The 20,456-nt window shown below is 38.9% G+C and overlaps 4 protein-coding genes across 6 annotated transcripts; 3 read left to right on the top strand and 1 right to left on the bottom strand.

Annotated features, from left to right (window-relative positions):
• Positions 1–2,840: 2,840 nt before the first annotated feature.
• Positions 2,841–7,813, top strand: LOC18021235 (cation/H(+) antiporter 20). Its single transcript, XM_006403598.2, has 5 exons — positions 2,841–3,160; positions 3,273–4,304; positions 5,902–6,138; positions 6,253–6,969; positions 7,334–7,813. Exons 1-5 carry the CDS (start codon positions 2,981–2,983, stop codon positions 7,694–7,696), a joined length of 2,529 nt encoding a protein of 842 aa, XP_006403661.1. The 5' UTR covers positions 2,841–2,980; the 3' UTR covers positions 7,697–7,813.
• Positions 7,814–9,114: 1,301 nt separating this feature from the next.
• On the top strand, positions 9,115–11,399 carry LOC18021236 (probable ADP-ribosylation factor GTPase-activating protein AGD6). Its single transcript, XM_006403599.2, has 3 exons — positions 9,115–10,024; positions 10,134–10,223; positions 10,569–11,399. The coding sequence occupies exons 1-3, from the start codon at positions 9,209–9,211 to the stop codon at positions 11,091–11,093; spliced, it is 1,431 nt and encodes a 476-aa protein (XP_006403662.1). The 5' UTR covers positions 9,115–9,208; the 3' UTR covers positions 11,094–11,399.
• Positions 11,400–11,897: 498 nt separating this feature from the next.
• On the bottom strand, positions 11,898–14,295 carry LOC18021237 (pentatricopeptide repeat-containing protein At3g53700, chloroplastic). Its single transcript, XM_006403600.2, has one exon. The coding sequence runs from the start codon at positions 14,281–14,283 to the stop codon at positions 12,019–12,021; it is 2,265 nt and encodes a 754-aa protein (XP_006403663.1). The 5' UTR covers positions 14,284–14,295; the 3' UTR covers positions 11,898–12,018.
• LOC18021238 lies at positions 14,200–19,935 on the top strand. Of its 3 annotated transcripts, none has more exons than XM_024157649.1 (20): positions 14,200–14,217; positions 15,099–15,777; positions 15,888–15,956; positions 16,051–16,249; positions 16,371–16,449; positions 16,559–16,675; positions 16,783–16,848; positions 16,951–17,032; positions 17,124–17,183; positions 17,283–17,335; positions 17,410–17,576; positions 17,830–18,007; positions 18,116–18,173; positions 18,265–18,321; positions 18,400–18,645; positions 18,756–18,817; positions 18,915–18,971; positions 19,084–19,177; positions 19,279–19,419; positions 19,540–19,935. In XM_024157649.1, the coding sequence occupies exons 2-20, from the start codon at positions 15,109–15,111 to the stop codon at positions 19,639–19,641; spliced, it is 2,556 nt and encodes an 851-aa protein (XP_024013417.1). In that variant the 5' UTR covers positions 14,200–14,217; positions 15,099–15,108; the 3' UTR covers positions 19,642–19,935. The 3 variants fall into 3 exon arrangements, with proteins under 3 accessions (XP_024013417.1, XP_006403664.1, XP_024013415.1); XM_006403601.2 differs by lacking the exon at positions 14,200–14,217 and adding an exon at positions 14,562–14,647; XM_024157647.1 differs by lacking the exon at positions 14,200–14,217 and adding an exon at positions 14,572–14,647 and having other exon boundaries at positions 14,906–15,777.
• The last annotated feature ends 521 nt before the right edge of the window (positions 19,936–20,456 follow it).

The raw sequence follows: 20,456 nt of genomic DNA on the forward strand, positions 1-20,456 counted from the left end.
AATCGTTCGAAATCTGACCCTGGGCTTATAATCAATCAGCGTAAAAATCTGACTTTGAGACATGAATTTATAAATTTAAGACAAAACATCTAAAGAGCCAAAGGTATAGCTGGTTCATGAATCTTCGCTATAGCTAGTTCTCTGAGCTGTGACGTAGAAAGATGATGAGACGACCAAACTTGTTATGTTTTGATCTAACTATTCCTCAAAATTTGGAGGACCACTTGTTTGGCACTTTTGGCTTGCCTTCATGAGAAGTCCAAATCTATTTCATAGAAAAAGAAATGGTAAAACGATCGCCTCGTGAATTTCAATTTTATTTTTATTTTATTGTTTATTTATTTGGCAATCACCAATCAGTATTCTCGTGAATTCTCCCACTATTTTGTGATTATTGGGACTTTTTAAAAGTAATATGTTTGAACTTTCTCTTAAAAAAATTAATTTTAGAGTGTTTGCTTTCCATTCTAAAAGACATGGCCACTACGGCAGATAACAAGTCATATTATATTGATAGTCTTTCCACGTATAGTTTTTCTAGTTTGTGCTATAATTTGGAGAGAAAAAAAAAATAGTTTATGCTTTTTCTTTTCTTTTCTTTTATATAAGAAAACCCTTTTGCAAAAAAAAAATAAAAATAGTTTAGAGTTTTGAGTCACAAAAGAAAATCTATATATATATGTATATATATATATATTGAAATAATAAAGTTAACATAAAAAGATGTTTTCTTTTATATGAGCACTAGAAAACTGATATTTATAAAGATAGTTGAAAGGATGAAAACCAAAAGTTTGGATTCGTTCATCTTCCCGTAATGGCAAGCTAAAGTCATTGTCTATTTTTTGTGGAAAGAAAAACGCGAGATTTTATACGTCTGTGTCGAAGTCTGTCCATGTAATATATTCAAGGTCCAAGGTTAATCAGCTTCTCCTCAAAGCCAAGTTCTCGGGTCTTGCTCGTTGTGAGAGCTACAACTTAATTAAAGTGTTCTTCCTCTTCTCTAATAACCCTTAAGAAACTTATATCTCCAGTTAGTTTTGGTATATCCAACTTTAATCTTTTTAGTAAATGTAGTCCTTCCCCTGTTCTCTTATATTACTCCTTCACTTGACTTTTGTAATCTTTTGTATTAGTTCTTGATCTTTTTCATTTTTGGGCTCAATAACTCCAAAAACAATGTCTATTTATTGAAGCAAAAATTTATAATATAAGTTTATATTATATATATATCAGTGGCGGAGCTAGAACTTTTATTTACCGGAGTCAATTTTTTTTTTTTAAAAAAAAATTTAAGACACTAAAATTTTAAGATATATCACTTGTGTGTTTCATAAAAACATAACTAATATTAGATAACTATTTTTTTTACTTTATTTTAGCCAAATGGATAAAATTGTAGCTGAATTCAAAATTTCTAATATTTAGGCTATTTCATTTTATGTATTTGTTTTTTTGGTCTTATGTATCGAAATTAGTTTTGTATAGGGGTCAAAAATTATTCCAAATTGGGGTAATATAATTTTTTTTTAAAAAATATAACAGAATTTTATAAAATGATTGGGGTCTGTTGACCCCCTTCTCACCTTACTGCCTCCGCCCCTGTATATATATACTATCAAAAACCAAAGCTTCATTCAAGAGTTTAGTTATTTTTTTAGTATTAAATTGTAACATCAATTAACTTGTATGAATAGAACTAATTGAGCGGGGTTAATTACCTAATAAGTTTGACTAATATCATTACCGTATTATTATCAAAAATTGTGTGTGATGTACTGTATGTGGGAAATGCCGTCAAAAAAAAAAAAAACAAACAAAATGGGAAGAAAAAAACGGTCTACTTCACGACAAACGTAAATAAGTTAGATGATGGTTGAGATAAGTGTGATTAATCAAGTTTTAGCATCTTTCAGGCAGTCCACTACTTTTAACTCATTCTTTTCCTTTCTACAAGTTCAAATCTGGTTTTGCCACAATTTCAGACTACTAGTTTTCACTCGTGAAACGCTACATTTGACTTGTAAAGTCTGCCACAAATATGCTTATTTCAACCTTGATATTCATTTGAAAACCATAACTTTTTAATTATATGTATTAATGAAAAATCAACAGCTTTATCGTCTAATGATAATAATGCCAAACTATTTTTTTTTTTTTAAAACATGGAATATATGAGAAGTCATAAACGATACGTGCCACCTGCTTGCACTTGCGAAATCCCATCTACGCCGACGTAGCATATGTCAACGCCGATGTCTCGCGTCCCACGTGCGACTCACATGATTCCTACTTCGCTGATAAGTCAGTCTCTTAGTTTGCAATTTCCCCGTTGTGATTTGTGAGATGAGTTTTTGTTTTTGTTTCCGTTGGTATCATGAAGGGTTTAATTAGATAAATAGATTTTTTTTTTTTATGACAACACAGATAACTCAAATGTTCAATTGCGCATTTTTAATCAAATAGCATGTTGTCAAATAAAATAATAGTATGTTTTTACTATCATATTTTTGTGTGTAAATAAATTCTAAAATTAGGCTATTAGTGTTTACATAGTTCATTTAGTCTCAGTCCTTACCATTTATTTTTACTTGCCGACTAGAAAATGACAAAAAAAAATGAGAAGAAGTTGAATTATATATTCAAAACCGAATAAAGAAGTTGAATTATATCAGCCACAATATGTTGTGAGAGTAAATATATACTGTTTAATTATAACATTACAGTAAACCTGAATAATTCAAGGTCACACGTGAGATGCAGATAGACGCACCCAACTTATACAAGCAACAACATCATTACTTTTTTGAATCTTCAAATATCAATTTTTGCCTATAAATTTCGTCACAAGACTTCTTCTTCCTTGAACTAAAAATCACATGTTCCAAATATATCCTTTCGAGAGAGTGAGATAAAAAAAAAAAAAAACCAATAAAACAACAAAACAAAAACAAAAACGAAAATCTTCAAAATCCCAAAAATGCCCTTTAACATAACAGCCGTGAAAACTTCTTCCAACGGAGTATGGCAAGGCGACAATCCCTTGAACTTCGCCTTTCCGTTACTTATCGTCCAAACGGCGTTAATCATCGCCGTCAGTCGCTCCCTCGCCGTCTTTTTCAAACCCCTCCGTCAACCCAAAGTCATCGCCGAGATCGTCGTACGTAATTACACTCCCACACTATTTACATATATTCCATAATCATTTCATTTCTTTATTTACAACTTTGCCATTCGTCTTCTTAATTTTTTTTTATATATTTTTTTGAAAGGGAGGGATTTTGTTAGGACCGTCTGCTTTAGGTAGAAATACGGCGTATATGGACCGTATATTCCCGAAATGGAGTATGCCAATACTCGAATCCGTCGCGAGCATAGGACTCCTCTTCTTCCTCTTCCTCGTCGGTCTCGAGCTCGATTTATCATCGATCCGTCGAAGCGGCAAACGCGCTTTCGGAATCGCCGTCGCCGGAATCACGTTACCGTTTCTCGCCGGCGTCGGAGTCGCCTTCGTGATCCGAAACACTCTCTACACCGCCGCGGATAAGCCGGGATACGCCGAATTTCTCGTTTTCATGGGAGTCGCTCTCTCGATCACAGCTTTTCCTGTTCTCGCGCGTATCTTAGCAGAGCTCAAGCTTTTAACCACTCAGATCGGAGAAACCGCGATGGCTGCAGCCGCTTTCAACGATGTAGCCGCGTGGATTTTGCTCGCTTTGGCGGTTGCGTTAGCGGGTAACGGCGGTGAGAGCGGCGAGAAAAAGAGTCCGTTGGTGTCGCTGTGGGTTTTGTTGTCGGGTGTTGGGTTTGTGGTTTTTATGATGGTTGTGATCCGACCCGGAATGAAATGGGTCGCGAAACGCGGATCTCCTGAAAACGATGTCGTACGTGAGTCTTACGTTTGTTTGACTTTAGCTGGAGTTATGGTTTCCGGTTTCGCGACGGATCTAATTGGGATTCACTCGATTTTCGGGGCGTTTGTTTTCGGTTTGACTATACCGAAAGATGGAGAGTTCGGTCAGCGATTAATTGAACGGATTGAGGATTTTGTCTCCGGTTTACTCTTGCCGCTTTATTTCGCGACGAGTGGATTGAAGACTGACGTGGCAAAGATCAGAGGAGCTGAGTCGTGGGGGATGTTGGGTCTTGTGGTCGTTACGGCTTGCGTCGGAAAGATCGTCGGAACATTTGCTGTGGCGGTGATGGTTAAAGTTCCGGCGAGAGAGGCTTTGACACTTGGTTTCTTGATGAACACGAAAGGTTTGGTGGAGCTCATTGTACTCAATATTGGCAAGGAGAAAAAGGTTAGCTTTTCTTTAACCCTTTTTCAATTTTCTTTATTTTATAACTGTTTCATTTTCTGTTTGATTTAAGGTTCTTGTTTTCGCTTTTAGTTATATAATAATTATTTTAATAACTAAAAACTAAAACCTAATAACTAAAAACTAAAACCTACTAACATTATATGGACATTTGGGCCATCCTTAATCATTAAAGTTGTTCGATAGATTTTTAAATGGGGACAGAATATAAAAACAACACACGTTTGTTTTACCTTTATTTCTAAGTGTGTAGACATATTAGTTAGTTGCATGCACCAAAAAAAAGAAATGTATCGTTTAGGTTCGAACTCCATGTCGAAAACGGGTCCGGTCCGATCCAACATTTTATCTTGTTGTTAGGTACTTAGGCTGGTTGATAGTTCAAGATAGTAAGCTAGTTACGCTTTTTAAATGAATAGTCCCGTCAAAAGTTATTGAAATTTTTTTCTTTTCTTCTCTTGGCAAGTTATTGGATTAATTAACCGTTTAGTGAAAGGTCCAAACTATTGGTTTAAATGAAGTGGCTAACCGGATAGCGAAGAAAACTTTTTCAATCTTGAATTGCGTTCCTAAGTTGTATTCAGTAGTTCCAAAATGGATAAATTCTCTAGTGGAGAAAGATAAAATGTTGCTAAACGCTTTGTTAATATATGGTATATGTTTGAGCAAAAAAAAAAGCTATTGTTTTAAAATAACTAGCCTAGACTCTAGAGCACCAGGGACAAGTGGTTCCCACCATCTCTTTCATCTGACGTGCTTCCGTGGCATCAATTCCATCTCCTCACTATATGATGAAGTTTAAATACAATTAAGGCATTGGCCTACACAAAATAAATCTATATAAATACATCAGTGAATACCATTAAGAAAAATAAAGAAAATAGCACACACAAAAAAAATATTTTAGTAAATATGTAGGGAGAACCAATCTATAATCAGAGTCTGTCTTTGGTAGAAAGAAGACAAGTATGGACGCCATTAAAAAAAGCTTCTTATCCTTATTAGTATTCTCAAAGGTCAAATTTTCAATAAAAAATGTATTTGGTCCCATGGTAATAATCGTTAACGGCTCTTATTTACTTCTACAAGCAGCTTTCATTTTTATCAAAGACCGGCTTTAACTACAAGATATCTGTTGGAAGATACGTTTCAACATTTTATTTTTGAATTCGAGTAGTTTTAGTCTGACATTTAATTATTGAGGTAACAAATCCACGGAACCACAGCGTAGTAATATCATTGGCTGTTTCGTTTCCCATTTTGAGGGGTAGTTAATTAGAGAAACCGGTCAAATTAAGGACTAAATATGCATGAAAAGTGCGATTACCTTTTCGAATGGGCCAATGTTTACGTAATCATTCACCTCGTACAGATCCATTTTTGGCACCACATATTATATATATGATTTTTTAATGGCTAAAACATTTTTATATTATCTTCTTCGATCTGAAAAAGAAAATAAATAACATTTGCATCAACAGAATAATGGAACAATAATGATTACCCATTAATGACTGTTATGTGGTTACTAATAAAACCATACGTGCGTGCGTGGGGTTGGGTTTGATAATTACTGTAGGTACTAAATGACGAGACATTTGCGATACTCGTGCTAATGGCACTCTTCACAACGTTCATAACGACTCCGAGTGTAATGGCCATTTACAAGCCAGCACGTGACACTCACCGCAAACTAAAGGACTTGTCCGCGAGTGAAGACTCAACCAAGGAAGAGCTTCGCATCCTCGCCTGCCTCCACGGTCCAGCCAATGTATCATCTCTCATCTCTCTCATCGAGTCCATCCGAACCACCAAGGTTACTTTTCTTTAATCATATCTCTATGCGTATATGTATCATATCTACGTCTAGATACACACATGGTTACATGGTTACATCTAATCTTGATTAACATCATATTTGTTTTGGCAGATACTGCAGCTAAAACTGTTCGTGATGCACCTCATGGAACTAACGGAACGATCCTCGTCAATCATAATGGTGCAAAAAGCCCGTAAAAACGGCTTTCCTTTTGTCCACCGTTACCGTCACGGCGAGTGCCACAGCAGCGTCATAGGAGGCTTCCAAGCCTATCGTCAATTGGGCCGAGTCGCGGTCCGGCCCATTACTGCAGTCTCTCCTTTACCCTCGATGCACGAAGACATATGCCACATGGCAGAGACCAAGAGGGTCACAATGATCATTTTACCTTTCCACAAACGATGGAACGTTGATCATGGTCGTGGTCACCACCACAACCACCAAGACGGAGGAGATGGAAACGTACCGGAAAACATTGGTCATGGTTGGAGATTGGTTAACCAGAGGGTTTTGAAGAACGCCCCGTGTTCTGTGGCGGTTCTTGTGGACCGTGGGCTTGGGTCTATTGAGGCACGAAGTTCGAATCTTGATGGGTCGAATGTGGTTGAAAGGGTTTGTGTGATTTTCTTTGGTGGGCCTGATGATCGTGAGGCTTTAGAGCTCGGCGGGAGGATGGCGGAGCATCCTGCCGTTAAAGTTACGGTTATTCGGTTTTTGGTAAGAGAAACGTTGAGGAGTAACGCCGTCACGTTACGGCCGGCACCGTCTAAATGCAAGGAGAAGAATTATGCCTTCTTGACCACCAACGTGGATCCCGAAAAAGAAAAGGTACGTAATATGAAATATCTAATTTTTGTTGGTTATAGTATTTTAATAATAGGATTATATATATAGGAGTACTGTTAAATCCGGTTCTCGGTTCAGATTTTTCCGGTTTATAAAGTATTGAAGCAAAGAATGGAAACTGAATACTCGATTAGAATCGTTTTTTTTTTTTTAATCGATTTAGCTGTTTTGGCTCAATATAGTTTTTTGTTTGGATCGAAAATATCAATTATTTTCAAAGAAATTGAGGTTTTAATCAGACTTTTTATTTTTTGGTAGTACGGCTCAGTTTTGGTTATGTGACGAAACCAAAAATCGAGGCTTTAGTCGTTAAATTTATTTTATTTGTTGCAAAAAACAAAATTAGGAACTAGACGAAGGAGCATTGGAGGATTTCAAGAGCAAATGGAAAGAAATGGTGGAATACAAAGAAAAAGAACCAAACAACATAATTGAGGAAACATTGTCAATAGGACAAAGTCAAGACTTTGACCTTATAGTGGTCGGGAGAGGGAGGTTACCGTCGGCGGAGGTGGCGCAACTAGCCGAGCGTCAGGCAGAACATCCTGAGTTAGGTCCTATCGGGGACGTGCTTGCCGCTTCGGTCAACCACATCATCCCATCAATCCTTGTAGTTCAACAACACACCAAAGCTCATGTAGAGGAGATTACGGTTTCCAAAATTGTCAATGAGTCTTCTCTAAGTATTGATGGAGACACAAATGTATGATACAAAAACTGAACTTTACCTTACTAGCTAAGCGGTTAAAGTAAAGATGAGGTATATCCAATTAACATTATACCCAAAAAACGATGTAGCTTCCATCTACGTAAGAATTGTAGAAGATACATGCGTTCTACATATAAATAATAACCGTACCATATATGATTGGGTATCGCACCACACCATCTCGTGAGATTTACGACTAGTAAATTTGGTAGTTGTAAATTTGTAATGTGTCAAATATGAGAATTCACAATTTCGAACCCTGGGTTGTTTGTCTGAACTAGAACAGTACACTGTTCTTATTCCAAAACATATTTATACAAAAAAAAAAGAGTACTTTATATATGTAAAACATTTTATGTTACTGAAAACTGGTAAAGACGCCGAGTGTGTGAAACAACAAACAAGTTTTCATTCAAATAATAAAGGGAAAAGACGAAGACTTTTATTTCCTACCATTGATACTTTATGAGAAGATGGAAGACGATGTAAACAAAATCAAATATCAAGATTTATAAAGAAAAAATAATTAACGGGCTAGATGACTAGATGTAAGAAACTCTTGTAGATCGCTTAAAAAAGAAAAAAGTATTTGCCTGCTAATCTTTCACTAAAATAAACTAAGACCACCTCCAATGGAAGGATTTTAGAAGAAATTCTTCATATATTGTATGTATAGAAAATAATAATTAAATATTATAGAGGTTTTTAAAATAGGAGAGAGGGTATCCAAAGTTTATTGTTTCAGAATCTTTCTTTATACATTTAAAAGACTCTTTTCTTCAGTTTTTACATGATTTCATTTTATATTATTGTTTTAAGAACTCTTGTTAACATTCCATAGTTGGAGATGCTCGATATATGGTTTGGCTTTACATGCAAGTGTCAAGGAAAAGAATGATGCAAGTGACAAACTATTAAGCCTGTTGGACACAGGTCAGCAGATTTCAACTTCTTTTTTTCAAAGCCTGTACACACATACATACAGTTATTTCTCTTTTTTTTTTAAAAAAAAACGTCACAGTTATTTAACCTTCTTTATCCGCAATCACACAACAACCATACACCATTTGGACAGCATAGCTTTACAAGTCTTTAAACATAAGACTATTCAATTTTTTTTTTTTGTTCAAATACCTATGAATGCTACATTTCTACCATCAATAACTCCATATATCTATCTATCGAGTTTTTGTAATTTTTTCGTCAATGCTAATTATCGATTATTATCAAACTAAACCCAAATGATATAACTGTGTTAAGTTATGAAAAGAAAAGATAATTGGATAATTTTTTACCCAAAAAAAGAAAAAGATATTGGATAATTTTCAGTCGTTTTGCTTGATATCTCGCCCGTGCCAAACACACGTGCCAAATAAATTCCGAGTTACTGAAACATTTATTAGGAAGAAGAGGAAAAACAAAAAAATAACGCATCAATCTCTCAGCACAAGTCTGCGTTTTAGATCAGATCTGCTCAGGTCAGACTGATCGCTGTTCGGAGCTCCGGGAAAAATGGCGGCGGCGAGACAGTTACGCACTCTCCAATCTCAGCCGGATAACAAGGTATGCGTCGACTGCGCTCAGAAGAATCCGCAATGGGCGTCGGTTTCTTACGGAATCTTCATGTGCTTGGAGTGCTCAGGGAAGCACCGAGGCTTAGGCGTCCACATCTCCTTCGTCAGATCCGTCACCATGGATTCATGGTCAGAGATCCAGATCAAGAAAATGGAAGCTGGAGGCAACGAACGGCTCAACAAATTCCTCGCGCAATACGGAATCCGTAAAGAGACAGATATCATTTCCAAGTACAATTCCAACGCTGCTTCGGTGTATCGTGACCGGATCCAGGCTTTAGCCGAAGGTAGGCCGTGGAGGGATCCGCCAGTCGTCAAGGAAACGATTAGCGGCGGCGCAGGAGGAGGAGGAGGTGTGGGGATGATGAATAAGAAGCCTCCGTTGGCTCAGGGAGGTTACGGAAACAGTAACGGAGGATGGGATAGTTGGGATAACGATGATTCCTCCAGATCTTCAACCGATATGAGACGGAATCAATCAGCGAATGATTTTAGGGCATCGGGAACTCGTCCCGGCGGCGGAGGAGGTGCACCGGTTAAGTCGAAGTCATCGGAAGATATCTACACGCGATCGCAGCTTGAGGCTTCCGCTGCGGGGAAGGAGAGTTTCTTCGCGAGGAGAATGGCGGAGAATGAGTCTAAGCCTGAAGGGCTTCCTCCATCGCAAGGCGGCAAGTATGTAGGGTTTGGATCAAGCTCTGCTCCACCACCGAGAAACAATCAACAGGATGATGTTTTCTCTGTCGTGTCTCAGGTGATTTTGGGTGCATTTTCAATTTCTTTTTGAATGGGTTAATGATATGTATTGAGTGAATTCCGTTTTCACGTGATGAATTCGTTCTCGTTCTTAAATATTGGTTTAGGGTTTGGGAAGATTGTCTCTCGTTGCCGCATCTGCAGCTCAGTCAGCTGCAAGTGTTGTTCAAACAGGAACCAAGGAGTTTACATCAAAGGTACTTTAAACACTTTCATTCTGCTTGGTTTCCTAGGCTGCAATCTGTGTAATCTCCTTATCTTGGCTGGGTCAACATGGAGTTCGTGGTGAATGTGTGTAATCTCCTTATCTAGTATCTTTTTGTTATTTATGCTGATTTACATAAGTTGTTGTTTAGCTTAATCTCTCATCTTCGACATTGTTATGTAATAGATTTAGTGTCCTGTCTAGTGAGATTCGTTGTAACTATGTATAGAGCACAGCTCTTGGATGCTCTCTATACATTTCCTGTTTACCATAATACTGCTGACGATAGAGTTTTGGTAAAAGTGAAGTCAAAATCATTTTATTGATGTTATTGTAGGTTAAGGAAGGTGGGTATGATCACAAGGTGAGTGAAACTGTAAATGTAGTAGCGCATAAGACAACAGAGATAGGACAGAGAACATGGGGAATTATGAAAGGAGTAATGGCAATTGCGACACAGAAGGTCGAAGAGTACACTAAAGAAGGAACAACAAGCTGGAATCAACAGAATGAAAACGAGAGCAATGGTTACTACCAGAACTTTGGAAATGGGAACAAAGCAGCTAATTCATCTGTTGGAGGAGGAGGGCGGCAAGAGTCATCATCAAGTGGTCATGACAACAATTCTCACAAGTCAAATTCTTGGGATGATTGGGGAGAGGATGAGAGTAAGAAGAAGGAAGCAGTAGCTCCAAAGGCGTCATCAGCTTCTAATGATGATGATGGCTGGACCGGTTGGGATGATCATGATCCCAAAGATGATGATGGGTTTGATGGTTATTACCAAAGTGCTGGCGACAAGAAATCTGTTGGTCACAACGGGAAATCAGACACCGCTTGGACTGGTGGAGGTTTTCTCTAAAGGCAAGTGCTGGTGAGAAGTGTATAATTAATTAAGACTGGGATCGTTGTGGTTTGAATATAAGATGAAGATTGGTCATCATCTTTAAAACCATTTTCATCCATTACCACAGGTCGGTGTTTTTTTTTTTGGTAAGAAATTACGTATTTGTATAAGATCCATAGCCGACTGTTTTGCTAAAGATTCTCTCAGTTAGTCTTTCACAATTTTAAATTATTTTCAACTGTAAACATAACTAAACCATTCTTTTTATTCCCCTAAATTGTCTTTCTTGTTTACGTTAATTTTCAAAACGTATAAATTTCATTAATTTGTTCTGCAAGCAAGAGTAACAGAAAGTATCAAAGAAAGAATATTGCTGTTTTGACGTGGAGTGTATCCTCTAGTTGTGTGGTTTTAATAATTTATCCACGATACGAATGACGATACCATCCTCTACTGCTGATAACGTATGTGTCCACAATTGTGCACTACTATGAGAAAGGATCTGCAAGTTTTTAGTGGAAAAGATGTGGAAATTGCAGATATATTTTGTTTGTATCCCACTGAACAAACAACAAAGCATATATGGATGATTGTTCAGGCACTACACTTGCTTGTGGTTAAAAATACGATCTAGGATGGTTATTGAGCGAATACAGTGGACTGGACTGGCCCGCAAAAATCGAACCACGACAACACCTTCTAAATATCAGGGCTAAGTAGCCAACTCTGTAGAACCACAGGATCTGGCCGGTTTAACCAGTGAGTCAGAGAGGAGAAAGATCCTGATTCATTCTCTCGGTTCTTCCCTAAGGCATATTGTTAAACCTCAAAACAGTCAAGCTACCCGATGAATTACTCCAAATATTTTACAGAAAATCATATTTTATAACATTGTGCATACTGTCTACAAATTTGGAAGTGAGAATGTTTCTCGAATGTATCATCTTGAGCGGAAGGTTCTCCTCGGCTGGCGACTGTCCAAGACGCCACCAAGAGTAGCCAAAGCGTCCTGAAATTTCCTGATTTTGAGCAAACCCTTCACCATAGAAACTTCTTCCTCTGAGAATTTCGCTTTCTGCATCACCATGTTCATTAACTTGACCAGTGTCTCCTCCATTGACAGTGTGAGAAGACCTTCAGCCAACATGTACAAAGAAGAAAACTCGGGCACAAACCCTTTCTCTAACAGCTCAACAAGAAAGTCCACTGCTTCACGGATTGGTCCGCCTCCATTACATAGCCCACGGAAAACGATTCTGTAAGATACTGCGTCCGGTCCTGCTTCACTCTTTTCAAGCATTTCCCTAAACAAATTTACAGCTTCCGTTGTTTTCCTCTTTCTAAACAGCCCTTGAATCACCGGGTTATAAGCGTGCGGTGTCAAAACAATCCCTTTCATCTGAATAGATCTCAAAAGTTTACTTGCAACTTCAACTCTACCAGCTTTACACAAACCGCTTATCAAGGTTCCATATGTCACGATATCTGGTTCGCACCCGTTTGAGGTCATGGCTTGGACGATGTCCGCAGCTTTCTTTATGTCACCTCCTCTGCAGAAATGTGTTAGAAGTGAATTGTATGTGAACTTGTCAGGTTTCTGTCCTTCCATTATCATTTGATCCATGAGCTGAGCTGCGTCTTCTACTCGCCTGCTTTTACAAAGCCCATCAATGAGTGTGTTGTATGTCACAGAGTTTCTTGAAACCCCATGCACTTCCATCTCATCGAATATCTCCTCGGCTTCTCTAATCTTGTTGGCTTTGCAAAACCCATCAATCAATGTGTTGTAAGTTATCACACTCCGTGCACAACCACTCGATTCCATTTGTTTAAGCATGTTTAGAGCTTCATCAAGCTTCCCTTTAGAACATAAGCTATCAATCAGCATATTGTATGTAAACTCGTCTGGCTCACAACCTTTGCTCCTCATCTCTTCGAACAGCTCCATCGCGACCCGGTGATTCCTAGTCAAACACAAACCTTGGATCAGAGAGTTAAATGTACAAACGTCCGGAAGAATCCCTTTGCTGGTGAGAACACGAGCAAGCTCCGTGGCTTCCTCGACTTGATTCTCCTTGCACAATGTGCTGATCAAAGTGTTGTAAGTAACAGTGTTTGGAGAACAATCTCTACTGATCATCTGATCAAGAACCTCCACGGCTTCTTTCACCTCTCCCAATCTACACAAACCCGAGATCACCGAGTTATAAGTATACACATCTGGATCATACCCTTCTTGAAGCATCACATCCATGATCTCAATAGCATGCTTCACATGCCCTGCTTTACACAAACCGTTAACTAGCGTGTTAAACGTGTACTGATCCGGGAAAAACCCGCCTTGATTCGACATATCCTGAATGAAATTAAGAGCGTCTTCGACTCTCCCTTCCTTGCAGAAACCATGAACAATAACATTAACACTCACATTAGACCAAGAGCAACCAAACTCAACCATCTGTTCCCTGATTCTCAAAGCTCCATCCAAGTCACCTTCTTCGATGTGGCCTTGCATAATGGTGGTAAACGTCTTCTCATCAGGAACCAGACCGTAACTGGGCATATCCTCCATCATCAAAATCGCAGGTCTAAGCTGATGAGCTCTACACAGAGCCTTGATCAGAACATTAAACGTGGAGACATCAGGTTTTATCTCCCAAAAACTCATCTCGGCGTGAGCAATCTCCACAAGTTTCAGATTATTCCCATCAACGAGGAGATTCAGCATCCGGTTATAAAAATGGGTATCGGGTTTCAATCCGAATTCGTCAATCATCCAATGAGCAGCAGCTAGAATCTCATCGTGCAAGTCGAACTGAGCATAACTCTCGATTAAAATCAAGAAAGGGGAAGTACCCATTTCGCAGGCCGAGTTCTTCATATCTTTGAGAAATTTCCTCATTTCATCGAACGAACCGGACCGGCCTAGCCGGAGGAGAATCTCCTCGTAGAGGGCGGGGTCAGGGGAGAAATTGGGCTGCTTGGAGGCCAAATTGAAGAGGCGGAGAGCGGCGGAATTGTCGGGCTGGCTACGGAGGGAGTCGAGAAGCTTGGCGTCAGGGGAAGAGAGAGCGGCGGAGTGAGGCGAAGCGAAGGATACAGAGGAAGAAGGAAGAGTGAGTTTGAGAGAGAGGGATAGGTGAGTTAGGCTTGTGGCCTGGGAGATAGAAAAGGGATAGAATTTGAGACAAGAGGAGAACGCCATTGTTGGGAGTAGTAGATGATGGGAGTTTCTGAGATGAAGGAGAGAGAGACAATCAAAGGGGTTTAAGGATTTGGGTTAGAGAAGTTTTTTCTTTCTTTTAGCAAAACCGAACCGACCGATTAAGTGGCGGTTCGCTAGTTCCCTCTTTCGGATTAGAAAAACTCTCCATCTGGCAGAGTCTTTTGACTTTCTTGAAATTTAGACCTTTGACTGTTTTTTTTTTGGTGTTTGTTCATAGTTCTAAAGAGACCCGCTAATAAAGCTTTCCCTCTGGTTCGTTGCCGCGTTGCACGTTCTCTCTGCTTCTTTCTCTCTATTCCCTCTTATCTCACTTCCGAACCCTAACCCTAATTCGTTGCCCTTGGTTCGTCTTATCTTACTTTTTTCTTGCGAATTCGTTTTTTCAATTGTTTTCTGCAGATCTGAGATCCACACGATTTTTTTCCTAAATTCTTCAGAACTGTCTCGATTCGAGCTTAGGGTTTCCACCCGTCTTGTTCTTACGAGTATCGCTGTGAATATTTTGATTTTCCCATATACAGATGTGAAATAGGGTTACTAAATCCATACACTCAGGCTTGAATTTTTTTTTTTTTTTCTCCACTCGATTTTTGGGTTTCAGAAACTAAAAAAAGAGTCCAAAATCACCAGAAAGTTTCTTCTCCGATTTGGATTGGAACCAGTATACGTGTTTTCTGGATCGGATTTTCAATATCAATGTACCCCCAGACTTAAAGTTGGAATTGTTTCAAGCCTTACCAGTCTCAGTCACAGTGTAAAGGCTAACTTTTTGAATGCCATCTTGTGAAGCCCAGAATTTCTACAATGGGAGAAGAAGCAGTTTGTCTGGATATGCCAATGGAAGAAGACATGGCTGAAGAGAATCCGTCAACGAAGCACGAATTGAAGAGAGACCGTCTGTGTATTGAAGAAGATAATGTAGAAGGAGAGCTTTATTCCAACAAGAGACAAGCGAAGGAGGCTTCATACGATGACATCAGGTCGGAAATATCCAACCCCGTCGCGTCTCCGGTGGATTCTACTTCCTGTTTTCGGGATATCACTAGCCATCCGGCTAATTCGAATTTAGATGATCGCGTTGGGTCTTGTTCCGGCAATGATTATGGTTCCGATGAGACTATAAGTGACGAGAAACACAGTGAATACGGCACGTCGCTAGCAGATAGCTCTCCGTCGGAGCAATGGCAACCTAGTGATGCGGTATCGTCTAATTTCGTATTGGAGATTCCGAAGCATCTTAGCACAACTGGTATAACGAAAATCACGTTTAAGCTCAGTAAACCAAAGGAAGAGAATCTCCGTGATTTGCCTATGATCAAGGAGCCTGCGTCATGGGAGGGTGCTTCTTCAACTTTAGGTGTGAAAACTTCGAAGAAGATCGTCTCTAGCAACTTCCCATCTAATGTGAAGAAGCTATTGTTGACGGGTATTCTCGAAGGTGCTCGGGTGAAGTACATTTCAACCTCACCTGTGGTAAGTTTGCTTTCTTTGTGTTTTCTCGTGATATAGGTTTGGATATTCTCATTTTGTTACGATTATTTGTAGGTGATATCTGTTCTTATATTACTTTTAATGGTCACTAGTATGAGCTTGACGGGATCATCCACTCGGGTGGGTACTTGTGTGGCTGTACTGCGTGCAATTTCACGAAAGTAAGTTTTTTCTTTGCGATTATTTATAGTTTTCTTGTGTGGCTGTACTGCGTGAACTTGTCAATAACTATGTTGTATCTTGTTTTGTGGGAAGGTTCTAGGTGCCTATGAGTTCGAGAAGCATGCTGATAGAAAAACGAAGCACCCTAATAATCACATATTTTTGGAGAATGGAAGGTCGGTTTATAGCATAATTCAAGAGCTGAAGATTGCTCCTGCTGATGTTCTTGAGGAGTGTATAAGGAAAGTGGTGGGTTCTGCTCTGAGTGAGGAGGGCTTTCAGGCGTGGAAAGGTATCTAAATCGCCTGGTGGTTTCGTGTGTATTCTTTACTTTCTGAAAAGTTTTGCTGTATCCCACTGGTCCATAGATTGACTATTCTGAAAGATCGCTGACTTGCTGTTCTGTTCTTCAGAAAGTTTCCAGCAGGATAGTTTCGTGACTGAAGATGATCGGAATCATACCATGGAGAATCCGTTTCAATCCCTTGTCAGGTACTTTGAGCTCTTCCTACTTTTGTTATTACTTGTTCTGGATTTTATCACAGATTTGTATTTGGATCTTTATTTATCGAGGTTAAAGTTACTACTATGAAAGTTGCAGTTATCCTGCTACTGGTCGATCTTTTGATGAGAGTCAAAGCTCTACTCCATGTTTCCCAGAGAGCAGTTATTTTAGAAAGAAAATATGTACAGAAGAACAGAAGCCAAAAGTAAAGAAGTACGTTCCTCAATTTTCTTGCTTTGATATCGGTTACTGTTGTATTATTACCCATGAACAATTTGTGTAAAGAAAATAGGTAATTTACTTGGTTGTTGATCCTGTAGGCTTACCTCTCAGAAGTTCGGTTTGAGTTGCCGGAAGAAAGTTTCTGAACGCGGCAATAAGAAGAGGTATGTATTGCGATTTTGAATCTTATTACTCAGGACCTTTTCGCATTCATTCTTCAGTTGAAATCCCTCGGTGATGATAAAAAAATTGCAATCATATGTTAGGGACAATGATTTACACCGGTTGCTGTTTTTGCCAAATGGGCTACCAGATGGGACTGAATTGGCTTACTATATGAAAGGACAGGTTTGTTATCGTAGGCGAAATGAATTATTCTGTTTATTCTTAGGGCAAATTTAAGTTTGGCTGGCTTTGCTAAGACTTGCTTTTCTTACAGAATCTACTGCGTGGTTACAAGCAAGGAAGTGGTATAGTATGTAGCTGCTGCGACAGAGAGGTAAAATTCTGGATGCTGTGACTCTGTAAATTGGCCGTCATACTTGTTTTCTTTTCTATGTATAATGATACATATTTCATTGTGTTTCTTTAACAACAGATTAGCCCTTCACAATTCGAATCGCATGCTGGAATGGCGATTAGGCGACAACCGTGAGTTATCTTGTAACAAGTTGTTCTTGCACTAATGTTGTAAGGCTTGTCTGAAGTATCTGATTCTCTTGCAGATATCGTCAAATCTGCATATCTTCTGGAATGTCTTTGCATGACATAGCCCTGTCACTGGCGGATGGCCATGTGATTACAACTGGTGAGAGTGATGACATGTGTTCTATTTGTGACGATGGCGGAGATTTGCTACTCTGTGCTGGATGTCCTCAAGCATTTCATACAGGTGGGCTTGCTCTTTCATTTTGCTATTGCGAATATATAACGTCTTTGTTTTAGTAAGAACTTTTAAGCAAGATTTCATGGAAAAAAATTTCAAGCATAACGTGAAAGAAATTACTGATAGATGCCTATTTCTCTTTCCATCCAAGTTCTAAATTGAGTTCTTCAGAGACGACTTTTTCAAAATCAGCAGTGCTTTGATATCAGCTCCTGGTTGTTCTTCGATTCTAATATTTCATGACCCTTTTCATATGCAGCATGCTTGAAATTTCAATCTATGCCCAAAGGTACTTGGTACTGTTCAAGCTGCAATGATGGACCTGTCTCTAGTAAAACGACTATTGCTACTGATTCTAACATGAAACCGATAGTTATAAGACCGAGAAGAGTTGTTAAAGCACCAGAAAGTGAAATTGGTGGTTGCGTGTTCTGCAGGTTGGTTGTCTACCCAGTTTGAGTGTGTCCGTCATATATTTGTTCTCCGCTCTGTTTAGTCATTTCACTTCCGTCAGAAAGTGAAATTGGTGGTTGCATGTTCTGCAGGTCCCATGATTTTAGTGTCGGGAAATTTGATGATAGGACAGTTATTCTCTGTGACCAGGTGCTCTTCTTATTTCTGGTCTCTTTTATTCAAGTTTTCCTTTAAAATGTTCTATCTTGACTAATGGTCATTTTCATCCTTTCTCTTTAAGTGTGAGAAAGAGTACCATGTCGGTTGTCTCAGGGAGAATCAGCTTTGTGATTTGAAAGTAAGTTCTGTAAGGCTTTACGTGGTCTATGTTCATGAGGTCATTGAACCTGTCTCAACCTCTTTCCTGATTTTGTAGGGAATCCCCCAAGACAAATGGTTCTGCTGTAGTGACTGCAGCAGGATTCACACGGCTCTTCAGAGTTGTGTTTCCTGTGGGCCACAAACTATTCCCACGCCTTTGTTAGACACGATAAGCAGAAAGTACAGAGAAAAAGGAATATATACCGACGATGGAGATACTGTGGAATGGAGGATGCTTAGTGGAAAAAGCCGATACACAGAGCATCAACACTTGCTTTCACAAGCGGCTGCTATCTTCAGGGTATGCCTGGACTTATAAATGTGCTCCAATCATTTTGATATACTATCTGGCTTGTAAATTTACTTAATGAACACATATGTAGCAAACATGTTTGCCTTTATACTTTCCAGGAGTGTTTCGATCCCATAGTGGCAGTGTCTGGTCGTGATCTCATTCCTGTCATGGTCTATGGGTAAGCTGTACTGCGTTAAATCAGTTCCAATTTCCCCGTTGATTCATATTTTGATGGTAGTTGATCATTCCTGGTCATTCTTCCAACAACTTTACAGGAGAAATATATCAGGCCAGGAGTTTGGAGGAGTGTACTGCTTGGTCCTGATGGTGAAGTATGATGCATTCTCCTTTTTTCTTTAAGCACTTGTGAATACGTCGATCAGGATCCTAATTGTTTCCTCTTTTTTTTTTTTTTTTTTTTTTTTTTTTATGATGCACCTTTAGTTCCCTTGTTGTTTCTGCTGGGCTGCTTAGGGTATTTGGTCAGAAAGTTGCTGAGCTTCCTATTGTAGCTACAAGCCGAGAGTATCAAGGAAGGGTAAGCTTTTTGTACCTGTTTCTTTACTGAGTTGGATTTGCTTGTTCTATCCCTTTTCTTTAATAACTCGTAACAAAACTAATTTGGCTATGGTTCCTTAGGGCTACTTTCAAGGGCTGTTTGCTTGCGTTGAAAATCTTCTTTCTTCTCTGAATGTTGAGAACTTGCTTCTCCCAGCAGCTGAAGAGGCCGAGTCTATCTGGACGAAGAAATTTGGCTTCACAAAGATGACTGAACCGCAAGTATGTAAAGTTTGGTCTTAAACAACTTTCAATAATAGTTACGAGTACTTGTTACCTGGCACAATCATAATCTATTACAAAATGATGAAAGAAGACTAACAATGGTGTTTGTGTTTGCAGTTGCGGAAGTATCAGAGAGAAGTGCAACTTACAATGTTCAAGGGAACATCGATGCTGGAGAAGAAAGTGGCGAGATTTTCAGAATCAGCTTCACTCATCTGATAATACCATCTCGCTTGGAAGATTTTTTTGAAAGCTTCATCTGGATTTTGGTATTTGGGATCTTTCCGTTTTTTTGGGGGTCTATCTCGCTCCTTTAAAACCCACTTCTTTTTTTCTTTTTTTTTTTTTTGCAGAAGGGTCATTTCTTGTGTACCTCTGTTATTTTTTGTACAAACTTTTAACAAAAGAACATTAGAATTTAGGGTTGACACAGGAGGGTTTCAGACCTGATGAGATGTTTTTTGTAAAGGAAAGAAACTAAATATAGGTTGGTCTAAAGCAAATATTATACATAACCACCAATATGTTGTTCCTTTCTGTGCTATGTATGTAAAAGGTTTTTCTGAAACAGTGAAACTGAAACAATAATTCAACATCTAACAAACGGGAAAGAAAAATTAAAGACAGACACACAAAAACGATTTATGACTAAAGAAGCTTCCTTAGATTCTCCTCGGTGAATCTTGACCACCTTATGCCACTGGAAGCGCTTTTTCTCCATTCACTTGGTTACCAGAACACGGTCGAGTTACCGTGTGAACTGTGACGTGGAGCTGAATAATAACGATGGTGACCTCAGAAAGGAAATCTCGCAGAGACAACAGAGCCACGGCTCACATAACTATATAAGCACAGTGATCGGAGAGATGATGAATTCACATGGAGCAAAACAATATAGCATCGAAAGGAGATCTTATCATCAATCAACTCAATGGTACAACTTTTTCAGATTATAGTACACTTATCATCAATCATCTCAACCATTATATCAAATAAACAAAGCATCTTTATATCAGATACACAGTAAAAAAAGT

The sequence above is a fragment of the Eutrema salsugineum genome, unplaced genomic scaffold (assembly GCF_000478725.1).
Source record: "Eutrema salsugineum unplaced genomic scaffold, Eutsalg1_0 scaffold_16, whole genome shotgun sequence".
NCBI classification, from domain to species: domain Eukaryota; kingdom Viridiplantae; phylum Streptophyta; class Magnoliopsida; order Brassicales; family Brassicaceae; genus Eutrema; species Eutrema salsugineum.

Coding starts and splice junctions, on each gene's coding strand:
- LOC18021235 (XM_006403598.2), top strand. CDS start 2,981: ATGCCCTTTAACATAACAGCCGTGAAAACTTCTTCCAACGGAGTATGG. Junction 6,139..6,252: donor AGTCCATCCGAACCACCAAG/GTTACTTTTCTT, acceptor TTGTTTTGGCAG/ATACTGCAGCTAAAACTGTT. Junction 6,970..7,333: donor TGGATCCCGAAAAAGAAAAG/GTACGTAATATG, acceptor AAACAAAATTAG/GAACTAGACGAAGGAGCATT.
- LOC18021236 (XM_006403599.2), top strand. CDS start 9,209: ATGGCGGCGGCGAGACAGTTACGCACTCTCCAATCTCAGCCGGATAAC. Junction 10,025..10,133: donor TTTTCTCTGTCGTGTCTCAG/GTGATTTTGGGT, acceptor ATATTGGTTTAG/GGTTTGGGAAGATTGTCTCT. Junction 10,224..10,568: donor CCAAGGAGTTTACATCAAAG/GTACTTTAAACA, acceptor ATGTTATTGTAG/GTTAAGGAAGGTGGGTATGA.
- LOC18021237 (XM_006403600.2), bottom strand. CDS start 14,283: ATGGCGTTCTCCTCTTGTCTCAAATTCTATCCCTTTTCTATCTCCCAG.
- LOC18021238 (XM_024157649.1), top strand. CDS start 15,109: ATGGGAGAAGAAGCAGTTTGTCTGGATATGCCAATGGAAGAAGACATG. Junction 17,577..17,829: donor TCCTCAAGCATTTCATACAG/GTGGGCTTGCTC, acceptor TTTCATATGCAG/CATGCTTGAAATTTCAATCT. Junction 18,818..18,914: donor ATTCCTGTCATGGTCTATGG/GTAAGCTGTACT, acceptor ACAACTTTACAG/GAGAAATATATCAGGCCAGG.